The sequence below is a fragment of the Amblyomma maculatum genome, chromosome 4 (genome assembly GCF_055883805.1).
Source record: "Amblyomma maculatum isolate TAMU_Amacu chromosome 4, ASM5588380v1, whole genome shotgun sequence".
NCBI classification, from domain to species: domain Eukaryota; kingdom Metazoa; phylum Arthropoda; class Arachnida; order Ixodida; family Ixodidae; genus Amblyomma; species Amblyomma maculatum.
Genome location: NC_139347.1, coordinates 13,511,294 through 13,525,919, shown reverse-complemented (window position 1 = coordinate 13,525,919; position 14,626 = coordinate 13,511,294). Strand labels below are relative to the sequence as shown.

The window sequence follows — 14,626 nt, the reverse complement described above, 5'->3', positions numbered from 1 at the left end:
ACACTTCGTTTGTTCCGACCGGGTGTTACACTCGTGTCGGCTCTACTCCGCGAGCACATCCTAATTTTTCTGCTCCAGGAACACCTCACATAGCAGTGCATATTTCAGTAAAACTATTAGTTTTGACTATCACTAACCTTAGCATGGATTTTCTTAGTGTATGCACGGCGTTCAAGGTTACCAACTTGTCTGACATAACGCTTTTTTCTCACAATTGATTTGAAATTTATTATTTATATATTTACGTTATCTTATGCCTCATGTAGCTAAACAAAGGCATGGCATTACACGGGGCGTTATATAATAAGTTAGCGCATCATCGGTTTGAGAAATGTCAATAATTGGCTAAGGACTCAAAGTTATAAACTTCTCACTGCAGGTGAGCTTCAGCCATCTCCGGAAGTCACCAAGTGTATAGACACAGTGCCCATGAGCGTCTGGGAGAAGCCGAAGCAGCAGAACCCTTTCCAGCAGCCGCAGCAGCAGCAGCAACGAACTGTAGAGCGCGAGCAACTTTACTACCCTTCGCCGTACACGACGGCAGCAGGTCGCCTGGGATCACTGTATGGAAATGAAGATTTACATTCAGGCTGGACTTCAGCCCACAGTCTGCAGAGTGCTACAGAACAGCCAGAAGATGACAGGCACAGACCACAGCACACCTACGATGTGCCATTCCTGCGAAGAGCGTCTGGATCTGACCAAGAGCTACAGGTAAATACATCGAGCAGTATTGACACTCTAGTAATTAGTTGTCGCCTAAGTTTTGAGTAAAATATCTTAAGTTCAAATACGTACTGGCAGGGACAATCCACGTAGTTCATGTTACTGACGAGATTAAATTTCGAAATGCAAAAATGTATGGCTCGAATATGTACGCCTCTTATTATTTATTTTGCCCGCTTCGGGTCCCGAGTCAACATTTTTGCAGTTCGGAGGCCGGACAGAGTATCATAAAGCACGTAGTCATCACTTTATGTGTTTCTTTTTAAAAGCAGTTGGAAAAGCACTGTACTGAAAAAAATCCATTCAGAAAATAATTTTTGGTCATTACCAAATCAAACAGTACAGCTATTGACTTTATGGCGCTGTCTCTCTTGTGGAATTTCTTTGCTGCTCTGGACGTAGCCTTGCGCACAAGATGACGTAGTAGGATCAACAGAGCGTATTGGGGACCACATCTACTCTAAACCCGGTACGTATATAAGGCGTTCATTATATTTTCAGCAAGACGAATGATAACTTGAGTAGGTCTCTAATGTGGAAGTTGAAATGATCTCCGTCTTCACAGCAAAGTAGTGGCCTGTAGAAATCAAGTGATAGGATCAGTCAACGCAGTGGTATAAAACGGGTAGGCATGGCAGCGCAATTGCGTCAACACTATTCAGGCTTGTGCGAAGATTTCGGAAGCTTTCGCAATAGATAAATGCAAATTGTTTTCAGGGGAAGGTGGGGATGTACTTTACCAGCAGTGGGAACGCCTGAGGTCGTGATGGAGGTTTGGTTTGCTTCGAGTCTAAAGTAAGCCTTATTGCGATGTCACAGTTTTCGCCTGAAAGTTATGAGGCAAAAACGCACACTGCTCTTTCAACCTCAGGATGGGTTCAGTAGTGACAAACATTGTCACTAGTGAATGATGGTTAAAGGGGCTAAACACTAACCAAAACATCAACCACTAGAAATAAACCTCGAAAACTATACGTGACAAATGGGACGCTAGGTTTCACATTTCTGTTTCACAGCGAGCGCTGCCTGTTACTAACATTTTCCCAAGTTTTACGACTTCACCTGCGCCCGAAGACAGGCACAGGCCACCCGCCGCGCTGACTGGTCAGCATAATGTGACATTACGGAAGCTTTACTTGAGCGCACTGTAGCTCCACGTTTCATTTGAGAAGCGATTGATAGATTTGGGCTAATTTCTTCATTATCCCTCTTTCGTCACTCCCTCTCTCAAACTCCTTTGAGCTCCCGTCACCTCCCTCAAACGGAACTTAGTTTTCGAAGATCTGTACCCTCGAACTCTTCAATGTCCCTGCGCATACGCGGTAGTCATTTGAAGACATTCAGTAAGTTTTTTTTTTCGCTATAAAGCGACCCGTGCGGTTAATCTTCTAACGTGCAGCGTCTCGTGTCGTACATAACAGTTCATCGCAGCTATATTCTTACCTTACTCGGCAGTTTAAAAAACGGAAAACCTGCTCTTTACATTTACCCACAGACCGCAGGCAACGTTATTTAGAAATCGGTATAATTCATCATGTAAAAAAAAAAAATTATGCTGTTGACCCCTGTAGGCCTCTCTTCCCAGTTAAATTTAGTGACTTTTTGCTTGTTTTTATTTTCTTTCTTTCTGCTACTGCTCATGCCACGTCGCGTGGTGTATTCTGATCTGATTTTCTGCAGCCATGGTGTATGTGTCCCCAGAGAAATGCAAAGGCTTCCGCAAGTCCCATCACGCTGTAAGCGTCATCGAAGGTTTTCCCGATAACAACGTGTCCTACGTCTACTCACGGCCAAAGAAAAAGCACTGGGGCAGCCAGGAAGAAGAGGCATTCTACGCGGACCATAAGATGCGGAACCTTGCCAGGCAAGTTCAAAGAAATTAACTATTAAACGTATCCGGGACGGCATAATTAATTGTTTTGTTAACGGGTGTATTGCTTTGATTCGCTCGCGTTACAGACTATTCCGCAATGTTCTGGCCAAGCAATCGGGATGATCCTAAACGTAATAATAGGACCGCTGCTTACTTTTGAAGCGAATTGTTGTAACTAAAATAAAGAGGTCCATAAAGTTGATACGACGATTCTGTCCAAAGGAGATTTTGTATTCAGTTTTACTATTGCTGGACGCCTGACGAATATGATTACTACAATGATATTCCCTGCAGTGGTACATTGTAGTTTGTTTTTCACATTAAGAATGTAATGGTCTTCTCAGCCAAAAATTCTCCAGTGTTGCCAAGTTCACACCATCAGCTGAGATTTTAAGAAGACAACGATCCAGACGTCTGTAATTAGGAAGGAATTGGAAGCGTAATTGAGCATTACATTTTTCTTGGTACTCTGAGTGCACGATATATCATTCATATATTAAGGCCCGTTTTTTATTTTTATTGTTATTGCTAAAAAAGTGCATTTCATCCGCAATGAAGCTGCCGATGAAATCTCTAGAAATAGAAATAAGACGATTTAGTTCCCAAATAAACTAGCTCAAAGACACTTTTTTCTCAGCCATTTTCTTTCAAGGAATTTTCATAAAACAGTGCCGCGTAATAAAAGGGTTGCCGTTGCAAGTTCACTGACGTATTGTATTATTTTAATCAAGTGGTAGCATTATACCGGGCAAAACACATTTTTGCGGCGCTGCTTAGAGTGCGCGGAGTTCTAGATATTCAGTTTGGTTAACTTATATTACATCACGCGCAGATTGCTCCTCAATACACCGGCGTCCCGGCAGAGCTAGCTAATTAATGCAAATTTTGAAGCTTTAAGCGCCCTGCCCTAAATAAGTATGAAGCCGCTTTCCTGCAATAAGAATTATACTTGTTTCCATGTTTTGTCCGCAGGTACGCCGACGAACTCAAGAAGATAGAGCAAGAAAACTGCCTTGAATTCGCCGGTGAGGCGTACGAACTTTCTGAAGCCGAATGCGACATGCCATCGAGGCATTGTTCAGCGAAGACTTAGGCGGCCCTTGAGGTCCAAGGACTCCCCAGCACTCTCGAGCAAGGGGGCCAGCTGCGGGCTAGCCTCCATTCGTTTTGCCTGACGTCTTCATCAACTTGTGCTTGGTACCGGATGTGATAGTTAACGGCATATGAGGAGGTGAACTACCGCGTGTACATGACTATACGCGTTTCGGCACATGTTCGGCGGAATAAGGCAAGCTCCACTGTTGCGAAGCAAATCATACTGTTACAAGAATGACACATCAGCTTGGGAAGAGTTAAATGCATGCGCCGTGTTTTTTTTGCTACCATGAGGCATCTAATTGTTCTGTGCGCTTACTTAATTTCTTTTTTTTTTAATTTGTGAAGTAACATATATTCCCTCAGGTCGCCTTATTTTCCTTTTGGGTTACGATGCATCACCAAGATTTATATGTTGTGCGCCTCATCCAGCGACTAAAATAGAAATATGGGCTAGCAACATAATCTTTGAAATAACACACACACGCATTTTGGTGATTTTCTGTCAATGTCCATAGTTCTTTTTTTTTGTTGTTTCATTGTTTCATATTCACGTGTTTCTATATGTTAAAGTGGTCATTGAGTGGAATGATAGAGGCACTTGGCGTATGGTTTTTTTTTTTACAGGAATGTATTTTTACATTTTCAGATAGTAACAGTCTCAAAAAGACGTTTTGTTTTCTTGATACTCATTCTTTAGCTAGAAACTGTTAATATATTTATGAGGATCACTGCCTATGACCAGTACACCCTTTGCCATCTACTAAACTTCTCATAGGTCCACTAAAATTCGTTTTTTCCTACCCTGCATTCTACATGGCTGAAATTTCTCGGTTATCTAACAGCCATTATGGGTCTGCATAAACAGTGTTTTATATGCTGTGATAAACGATAAGAAAAAAAATGTCAGTAGCTTATTTCTCTTTCTCCCTGTCATTTGTGCGGTCGCATTGCTCGGTTGAAAACATTTATCTCGCCATGACCTGACCCCAAAGCCGGAGAAATACCCTTACCTCCATGGCTCCTCACGAACTTCACAGCGAAGATTTCTCAGGCCGCACACTGTGACCGTGTACGAGGATTTCAAGTGCTGGATACCTCATCGCAGTTGAACATGTCAAGTGTACATCGGACATTATCTACAGTACTGTTATTACTGTGATCCATTTCGATCAAAACGTATTGTAATAATGAGCGTGAAAGGTTTAGAGATTACAGAGCTGAAGTTGTTTTTACACAATGATCGAGGAGTGTGTGGCGACGATTGTGCGGCTCTCTGACGAGAAAAATGTCACCAACGTTTTATATCCTTACACCTGAAAGACAATGTTTATATTTTGGCTCTTTATAAGAATAAACGCCGTCTTGAAGACGCCTTTCTTGTCTGCTGTTCCGTTCTTGCCGCTTTGTTCGTGTCAATGTAAGGAACTGCTGGTAGCATTCATATTAGCCTGTCGTGTGCGCAACAGGTATATGAAGTAGTTTCACATCCTTGTACATGCGAGTGAGGGTCTCGAAGGCTACAGACAGCAGGTGATAGGTAGTGAGCAAAAAAAGTAGAGAGGGGAGTTTTTCTGTTTTAACAGTGTCGCTTATACGCATGGAAAGAGAGAGAGGTTATAGTTCTCTATGGCAATAATATCGCTTACGTCATCGCACCCTCGCTGCCAACATATGGCTCATATTCTCCAAACACAATACAGAGCGAGGCTGAATGTGTTTTTTTTTTATTTAGTCTATGTCAAACTGGACATAGAAGCTGTGGTGGCTGCCCAGGTCATAAAATATATACACATTTCAGCGTGGATTAGGTTCAGTGGGATTGAATGGCGTGCGTATAAAGCCAATCATATAAACATGATGTAAGCCAGGTGCTACATTAAAGCACTAGCTAATGACCCGACAGCCTAGATATAAGTTGCTCGGTGCTGTCACACATGAGAGAACTGCGTTACTTTTACCATCCAAAAAAGGACATGAAGACGGGGACGCGAACGGGACAGGAAAAAAAAATGCTTGCGTATTAGACGTTTCTAACTCTCTCTTGGCCCCGTGACATGTCAAAAATCCCTCCTGTAGGCGAGAGCGGAGGTCTGAAATCTTGAAAAGAATTCAGACCACCTTTTTTATTCATGACATTTTGGCGTGTTTTGATTGTTTTATTTAATTGTTTGATTCCGCCGAGGTGAGAGATTCTAAAAGAAAGTCAGTTTAATAGATCGCTTTGTCGTAACCTCATATACGGGCCTAATTAAACACGATGAAAGCGAAGCGCTCTAACACTGCTTTAAAGAGACCGCGAATATTTAAAGCAATGCTTTTAGGCTCTTGATCGTGGGTTGGCTTAGTAGGAGGCGTTTTTTGTCACCTCACTGGACCAAACGCAATGACGAATCAGACAGCAGAAGCAATTTGATTATAGCACATTTAGGGTGGCATCATTAGAGGCCCATTGCCGCAGAAAAGCCGACGTCGCGTGACGTTGTTGTAACGGAAAAGACGAATATCTTTTATCATCAAAATTTTGAGCGAGCTTTCATGCGCAATGTTCATTGTGGTGGTATACGATTTCGCCTCCTATTTAGCCTTCGTGTGGTAGTCGGATTGGAGGCTAGTTTGAGAAACGAATTCTAACCGATGTCATATATGTATTGTAAGGCAGCACTTGCACGAACGTCTGTTCTTTTTTAGAACCAGCTGGCACACAGCGCGCGACGCTCCGAGCAGCAGTCAGCGATGATGATGATAACGATGATGGATCTATACAGATGAAAAAGGTGAAAGTTCACGCACTGCGCTCACGCAAATCCCCTCGACAAGAGAGCGGCCGCCCTGGTCGCTGATTACAGGGACGACGGGCATAAGGCTTCATGCGCGAGACGTGGACGATCTCTTCGGAGCGACGACGTCGATCTGCGACGGTGTGCGAGGGAATAACGCGATAGTTCACCGGAGATGTTTGTTGGAGCACTGTATAAGGGCCAATGTAACGATGGAGGAACTTCTCACACAGGCCAGGAATCGGGGCTGGTGTCCCCAGGAGAACTTCATCACCGGGGTAGGGTAAAAGGAGGGAGTTGGATGGCATTGATCATACAGAGCTTTGCGTTCTTGTTGGGCGTCTTCAGTGTTCAAACGGGCAAGTTGGCAACACTGGGCCATACGAGTGGCAAACTCTTCGCCCAGAGATTCAGACGTAGAGGAAGCGTTGGTTATAGCGACGTTGCATCAGTCGCCTGTTTTCATTCAATGTGCATGAGGGCAAGTTGGCGGGCGTCCTCTGCGTACCAACTAAATTCGCGGCATACGCCGTGAGCGGCCGGTCGTCAGTTGTGCATGGAAGCTTGGCGTTCAACATGGATTGTACGTCACGGCCATTGACGAGGCGAAACGGCGCAAAGCGAGTGGGTTTCTGCACGGCCGTGTTATAAGCAAATGTCACGTACGGAAGCACTTCGTCCCATGTTTTGTGTTGTACATCGACGCACATTGCCAGCATGTCAGCAATGGTTTTGTTTAGTCGTTCATTGAGCCCATTTGACTGCGAGTGGTAGGAGAAAAATTTGCGATGGCACCTTTGACTCATCTGGAACACCACGTGCAGAAGCTGAGCTGTGAAGGCCGGGCCGCGATCTGTGATGGCGTAGGATTGGGCGCCGTGCGGTAGAGCAGACAAGTGCATAAGGAACTGTGCGATTTCAGACGACGTTCCTGGGGGTACAGGTTTCGTTTCCGCAGAGCTCATTAAATAGATTGTGGCTGCTACAATCCACTTATTGCCTGCCGACGATAATGCAAATGGCCGAAAATATCCATACCGACTCTGTCCAAAAGGTTGTGCGGCGGCGCAAGTGGTTAAAGCAGACATGCAGGCTTTACTGTGGGGGACTTGCGGCGCTGGCATTCGCGGCAACCTGTGACATAGTGGTCTATCGTGGCTGAAAGTTTTGGCCAATAATAGAATTAACTCTCTCTTGCTTATTATCATTATCATCAGCCGCACTATACCAACTGCAGGCCAAAGACTTCTTCCATTTTCCTAAAATTAACCCGGTCTTGTGCTAGCTGCATCGACTTGACCTCTGAGAATTTCTTAATCTCATCCACCCACCTAATTTTCTGCCAACCCCTGCTATGCTTACCTTCCCTTGGAATCTAATTGGCTACTCTTAGCGACCATCGATTATCCTCTCTTCGAACTTCATGCCCTACCCATGTCCATTTTTTTGTCTTAATGTTTAATAAAATATCAGTAACTTGAGTCATTTCTCTGACCCATTCTGCACGCTTACTATCTCTTAACGTCACACCTACAATTTTCCGTTATATGGCCCTCGGCGTTGTCCCCAACTTATGTAGAGCACGTTTTGTTAACCACCGTGTTTCAGTAAAATAGATCAGTACCGGTAGGATGCAACTGTTATACACATTCCTTTTCAGGGATACGGATAAGCTGCTAGCCATCATTTTTGAGTACCTTGCAAATACGCTCCATTCCAATCTCAGTCTCCCAGTAATTTCCCCCTCGTGGTTCGGGTCTGTGGTCATACCTATCCTAAGTAAACATATTCGCCTATCCCTTCTAACGCTTCGCTACCTATTTTAAATTGATGTTCCTTTCCCAAGCTGTTCAGCATTAGCTTAGTCTCCTGCATACTAATATTTAGGCCTACCTTTCTGCATCTGCTGTCTAGACCGTTTATCATTAGTTGCAGATGGTTCCCTGAGTTACTGAACAAAGCAATGTCATCAGCGAAGCGCAGATTACTGAGGTATTCTCCATCGATCCTGATGCCTAGTTTCTCCCATTCCATGCATTTAATACACTATCTAAGCAATCTGCAAAGGGCACTGGGGAGATCGTGCCTCCTTGCTTAATACAATGCGCTCCTTAATTAGAATTTTATCGCTTTCCTTATGCGGAAGTATGGTTACTATGCAGCCACTAAAGAAATCTTCCACTACTTTCACATAAGGCTGACCTACACCCTTATCTCGCAATTCCTGCATGACCGCCGCGGTTCGATCGAGCCAAATTGTTTTTAGTAGCCATTGAAAGCTATGTGTACGGTCTTGTTATATTCCGAGCACTTTTATACCACCTGGTCTATAGTCTCGATATGATTGCCCTTTGCGAAGTTCTGCTTGATCATTTGTTTGATTAAAGTCTAAGGTTATCCTGATCCTATCAGCGATTACCTTGGTAAATGCCCTGTACGTAAATTACTGAGAGTAAGCTGATTAGCCTGTAAAGTTTCAAGTCCTTATTGTCCCCTTTAATATGAATTAACATAATGCTAGCGTTCTTCCATGATTCCGGTACCTTTGAATTTCCGGTATCTGGCATTGCGTATACAGGATGGCCAGTATTTCTAGCACAATGTTCCCTCCGTCCTACAACAAATCTGTAGTTACCTGATCCTCCCAACCTCCTTCTCCCTTTGTCAAAACTTCTAAAGCTTTCTTAACCTCGTCCTTTGTTACTGGTGGAACGTCTGATTGCTCTTCATTACAGCCAATTTTACTCTTTTCCTGGCTACTATGGCTACTGTAGGGGTCCATACAGACCTCCTCGGATAACTGGATTATCTTGTCCATGTTAGTAATGACACTGCCGGCCTTTTCCCTCTGTGCATACACCTGATTTTTGCCCATGCCTAATTTCTTCATTACCGCTTTCAATCTACGACCGTTCTTTAGAGCATCTCAATTTTTCCACGTGTCATACTTTCTTATGTCAGCCACCTTGCGCCTATTGATTAGCTTTGATATTTCTGCAGTTCTATCTGGTCTGTTGGGTTGGAAGCATCCATACTTTGGCGGTTTTTAATCAAATCCTTCGTTTCCTTCGATAGTGTACCATTATTCTCTCTAAAAATTCTACCACCTACTTCTGCAGTGCACTCAGTAATGATATCTCTTGAATTATTGTTCATTGCTTCTAGGCTAAAGTCGGCTTCCTCGGTAAGCACTGAGTATCTATTCCGCAGCGAGAGCCTGAATTCCTCCACCTTTAAAATTTCCGCTAATTCGCTGATGGTCTTCTTCCTGACTAATCTGTTCCGCTCCCTCTTCAAATCCAGATTAATTAGAGACCTTACTATCCTGTTTTCACTGCATCGCACCTCTCCGATTACCTCTACATCCTGCATAATGCCGGGGCTTGAAAACAGTTTGAAATCACTTTCAATTTTTGTCTCCTCGTAAGGGCTTTTCTGTGTCCATTTCTGGTTCTTTCGTTTGCTGAAGAAGGTATTCATGATTCGAAAGTTATTTTGATTTGAAAGTCCTCTGCAAACTACTACAAGTCATCGGCATGCTCCTTCGTGTTTGAGGAAGGGATAATTCAAACGGGGAAGTACTAGAACCCTGGTGTTTGTAACTTGCGAAATACTACCTCCGAAAGGCATGCCTTTAGATTTTATTGAGGCTGCGGTGCCGCAAACGAGAGGTCCCCTGTCACCTGTCGTCACCTGTCGTCACCTGTCAAATACACACTTGCCACAGAAAAACTCGCAACGTTTCGAGGCGATGGTTCAAATGAGGGTGCAAGGGCCCCATATTTGTCAACTGCCAGCTACCATCTGTCACATACTCTCTTGCCGTTTTTTGAGGCTGCACGTCTTCAAAAGATCGAGACCGTTGCTGTCGGACTACATTTCACGGCATGAGAGTATACAATACTTTCGCAGTTGAAGCCTGTGAAATACGTCCTTCTGATCATCCAAGTCTCGGAGACCTCAAACGATTCACTATGCCGCGCGCCATACACGTCGCCGACGAACAATGTTCTCAACTTGATGGTACTAACGCTTTTGTGTTAAGATATGCGAACTGAAAGACGCAGTAACAGTCATGAGCGATGTAGGAGCATAGCGTGAGCCCTCTTTACTATGCAGCACAGCATCTATTGCTCATGTTGTTCGATATTATGTTCGAACAAGGTGTCAGAGGAGCTGTGAAATTAAGGGCGCCACTCTTGTTTTTCATATTCCGGCCTGGCTTAAAACTTCGAGCGAGAATTCATTTTCCGGCAACTCTTGACCTTTTTTTTTTGGTCTAGTACCCGATTGAAGAAAGCGTGTGAGCCTGCTTTGAAGAGAAAAATATCGCCTGGGAAACGACTGCAATCCACTAAAGCGTAAGTTTTCATGCTATCCCGCTCTTTTCTTTTTTTTTTTCGCGTTGCGGGCTAACATAATATTGTCATCTCGACTCCTTTCATTAAGAAAGAAGGCTCTGTTTACGTCAAGAACTGAGCCGCTCTCATAAATTCCCCTGTAATTGAAGGCCAGTACTGACGCCTGCGCGCCTCAAGAGGAGCTGATGATCGATGGGCTTGGCTTCTCCACAAATTAAGCTCAACCAAGGTGTAGTACAGTTATAACGACGTTGCCAACTTGTTTAGACCTTCTTGCAAATGTAGAAGTCGATTCTTATTAATTCCGGGCGCTTGCTGTGCCTTGGATTCTTGTAAAAACGTTCCTCCGCACGTTTTTTAAAGAGGGCTTCTACATGATGGTTGTTGTGTTTTTAGTTTTGTTTTTGGTGGGCCTCTGCAATGTCCCGTTTATGGTGGCTCTGTGTTAAGTTCCGCAGTGCGTGACAAAAACAACACTTCAAGCAACCCATCGAAGCGGAGAGTATAGCGGGGTAAATAAAAAGAACATTGTGAAGTCGCGGTCACTCCTGTTGTGGCCGCACAGCCATGCTAAAGTGGCAAAACGTAATATTCACGTCCTAATACTAAGCGACATACAGGACTTACCTGCCTCAATACGCACCTAATTTTGGCGCATTTTTGGTTGACGCATCTGGATGGCCCACAGATGATGTGGCGCAGAACAAGAAACGTAGCAATAAATGGCCGTCATAATACTCTAAAGACCACGCATACAGAACAAACCTACAATTAGTGCGCGAATAGTGCATCTGATGTACCTCGCAAACTATCTATTATGGCTTCATGCTTGTAGCAACGAATGCTATCTTCGTCTGACGAGGAGTTTGGAGCAGGGAAACCAAAACACTTCAACAGACTCTTGGTTTTGCTGCTCACCGACGTCACACGGTAGAGAGATGGTTTTGCATTCTACCGCCCCTGAGGCCTTTCCGCAACCAGTGGGGAAGGGCCCGAGACCCATACATGGCGACCGAACAACCATACATTTTCAGCACAGACAGTGAATAAATATTGTTGGTAATTAGCTTCATATGCAGGCCTCGAGCCACTGCAGATGAAGTTATGTGATGTTAGGAAGATAGTGAGGGACCGCAAAGCGTGGCGTGATATGGTCCATAGGGTCACGAAGAGTCGGACACGACTGAACGACTAAACGGAACTGAATTAGCCAAACAATACTGGTCAGATATGATTGTAACATAGCACACACACTGGTCAACTTACCATCGCAACAGCTTTGTAGGGAACACCTTTAACTGTCGCTGCTCAGCCTCGCTTTTAGAGTTTTAACCAATTTATTATTACAATTCATGCTGGTTGTGATCTTGTGCGGTGGTTGTGAAATAGTTTGGAGCCAAATAGGTCTACTTTTGAGTCACTGTCAGCGCAATGCACTCTTGAACTCTACATGACATTCAGGAGCTAAGGCAGTGGTTCTCGTCGCCTGCAGGCTTTTTCGACTTTATAGGTACTCTGAATGCTCTACGGCGTGAATTAGGAGTAGAAGGTATGTCCTGAACATTTGTTTGTGGTTGTACACAATTCGGGTTAGACAATGCTGTGCCATACATCTGTGCGCCTTCTTAGTTATTATCAATATATTCAAAACACTTTCGTGCATTTCGCTTCCACTGTGATATGCTGATCTGTGCATGCATACTATTAGGGCCACTAGAACATTCTCAGTAGGCTCCCTGGCACCGGTCTGGATGTCAAAGAGAGCCTGAAAAATATTTTGAGCAACATTACGCTGCGGAATTGCTCTGACATTTATAGATTTTGAGCCACTAATCCGATTCATTAAAAGATCACTGCGATAGTTTCGACAAGAGAGCCTTTTGAGGGCAGATAAAAGAACGCCATGAGCTTTCACCAGTAATGAAGTCCCATGCATCGAGAGCTTCTAGGGCTGCAACCCTTAATCTTTTGTTTAGCTCTTACATACTGAATCCTCATTGCCGAACAATGCTGATAACGAGATACAAAGCGCGGATTTGAGACTTGTTCCATTAGGTTTGTTCTGAAATTTAGATCTAACACCAAAGAAAGATGTGAAGCAGTAGATTGATTTCAAATTAGGTTGTCACAATACCCTGTGGATTGACTCCTAAAACAAATTCAGGATTCTAAAAATCATCGCAATAATGTGTAGTGTGCGTTGTTAATTTTTTACTGCATGCACATCGTAGCAAAATTTTGATAATTATGCGCCGTCCTTAGCAGAAGACAGGTTCTCACTTTACCAATAGCGCCAGAGCTCAAGCAGCATAAGACTTTACGGGTCTCGGCGCTTGATAGACATAGTTGCTAATTCGCCTTAAAAATACCCACATAACTAAGTTTTCGGGTCGCATAATACCATTTATCACAAGCGGCTATCGACAGTTTAGGCAGAAACATTTTTGTTGTGGTAATTTACTCTTCAAAATTGACTCGATTGCGCAAAGTACAAAATATGGAGGACAAACATCTTTTCTAATAAACGCAGGAGGAATTGAGCATGTACACATACACCTGTTGTAAACATGCTATAGAATGCCACACGATGTATAGTTGTCAGCAGCGTAGTGGGCGTCAGAGAAATTCATTGAGCACACCGCTCATTGACGATGTCGAGTTCAGTAAATTTGTTGCTCAACGAGGCCAAGTGAATCGACAGCATGCGTATAAGTGGCATTACCTACTAATGTTTGAAGTACGGTGCTTGACGCAGACTTTATCTGAAGCTGGCATGGGGGTGCGAATCTTTGAGACGTCGAGGCAAGCGACACTGCGAAACTGTGCTGTTTTGTGCAATCGATTGCTGACCTCACCTTTTTGTCAGCAGGAATTTGTCAAAAGTCTAAGCAGTAATTTTTAAACTATTAAGCAATATACAACAGATGCAATGTTCATGCTTGTTGTATGCGTAACAGGTGCCATAGCGCGCATTTACAATTGTATCGTATTTTGTTTCCTAATAAGGTAATCCAATTTAAAGGTGACTTTTTTCTTGTTGATACCTACCTTTAAAATGTTCCTATGATCAAAGATTTTATTCTTGCTGGAAATGGCAACTTCTTCAGCAGCAGTATGTGCGGTTTGTGGATGAGAACGCACTTTGAGCTAGTGCGCTCCTTGTGTTGCTTATGTAGTTTGTAGACGCAGTTCAGTCAGCCAGCCACGTCGTCATTCAAGGCAGACCCATCTGGCGTTCTTCTTTGATTTTGATTTGCCATTTCTTTCTTGATTTGCATTTGTCTAGAAAGTAACACATATTCAGGGAGAAATTTTCATTTCAACGCTGAACATTACTCGTTTACAAGGAAGACGCATCGAACTGACTAGCTTTTTCTCGAGGTATCGGTAGTCTCGCAGGGCCTCCTCAAGTTCTCTAGACGATTATAGACCGGGCCTCCAGCGCCTACACTAGGTTGCGAACCATTTCGTGTGCCTTCGTTTTTCATATGAGTTCCATTTTTTTCTCTTTCTCCAGCCGGTGCTTCGAACACGCTGGGCTAAAAAGGTATCCCCCTTACTTCGATCATACCCGAAGCGGCGGCACATATGTGCTGAATTTACAGCAACAATGCGCGTCGAAAAAACAAGCGATAAAACTTCTTGTTTACCTCTTGAGATACCCGAAAGTCGGACACAACATACGCTTTTTATCGGCTATGAGAACCCAACGCAATATCTTCAAACTTCTGCAGCGCGCGCAGACGCTGCAGATGGTTGGTGGCATTAGCTGCTTGTTTACTCCTACATGC

At 43.8% G+C, this 14,626-nt stretch overlaps 1 protein-coding gene across 1 annotated transcript in view; it reads left to right on the top strand.

Moving 5' to 3' along the window:
- The window catches only part of LOC146190316 (cell adhesion molecule Dscam1-like), a 164,315-nt gene extending 159,941 nt beyond the window's left edge, over positions 1–4,374 (top strand). The window contains exons 25-28 of the mRNA XM_084599769.1: positions 380–714; positions 1,129–1,195; positions 2,407–2,590; positions 3,572–4,374. Coding sequence (XP_084455895.1) covers positions 380–714; positions 1,129–1,195; positions 2,407–2,590; positions 3,572–3,692 — 707 coding nt within the window. The 3' untranslated portion in view covers positions 3,693–4,374. The remainder of the gene's footprint in view (positions 1–379; positions 715–1,128; positions 1,196–2,406; positions 2,591–3,571) is intronic.
- The last annotated feature ends 10,252 nt before the right edge of the window (positions 4,375–14,626 follow it).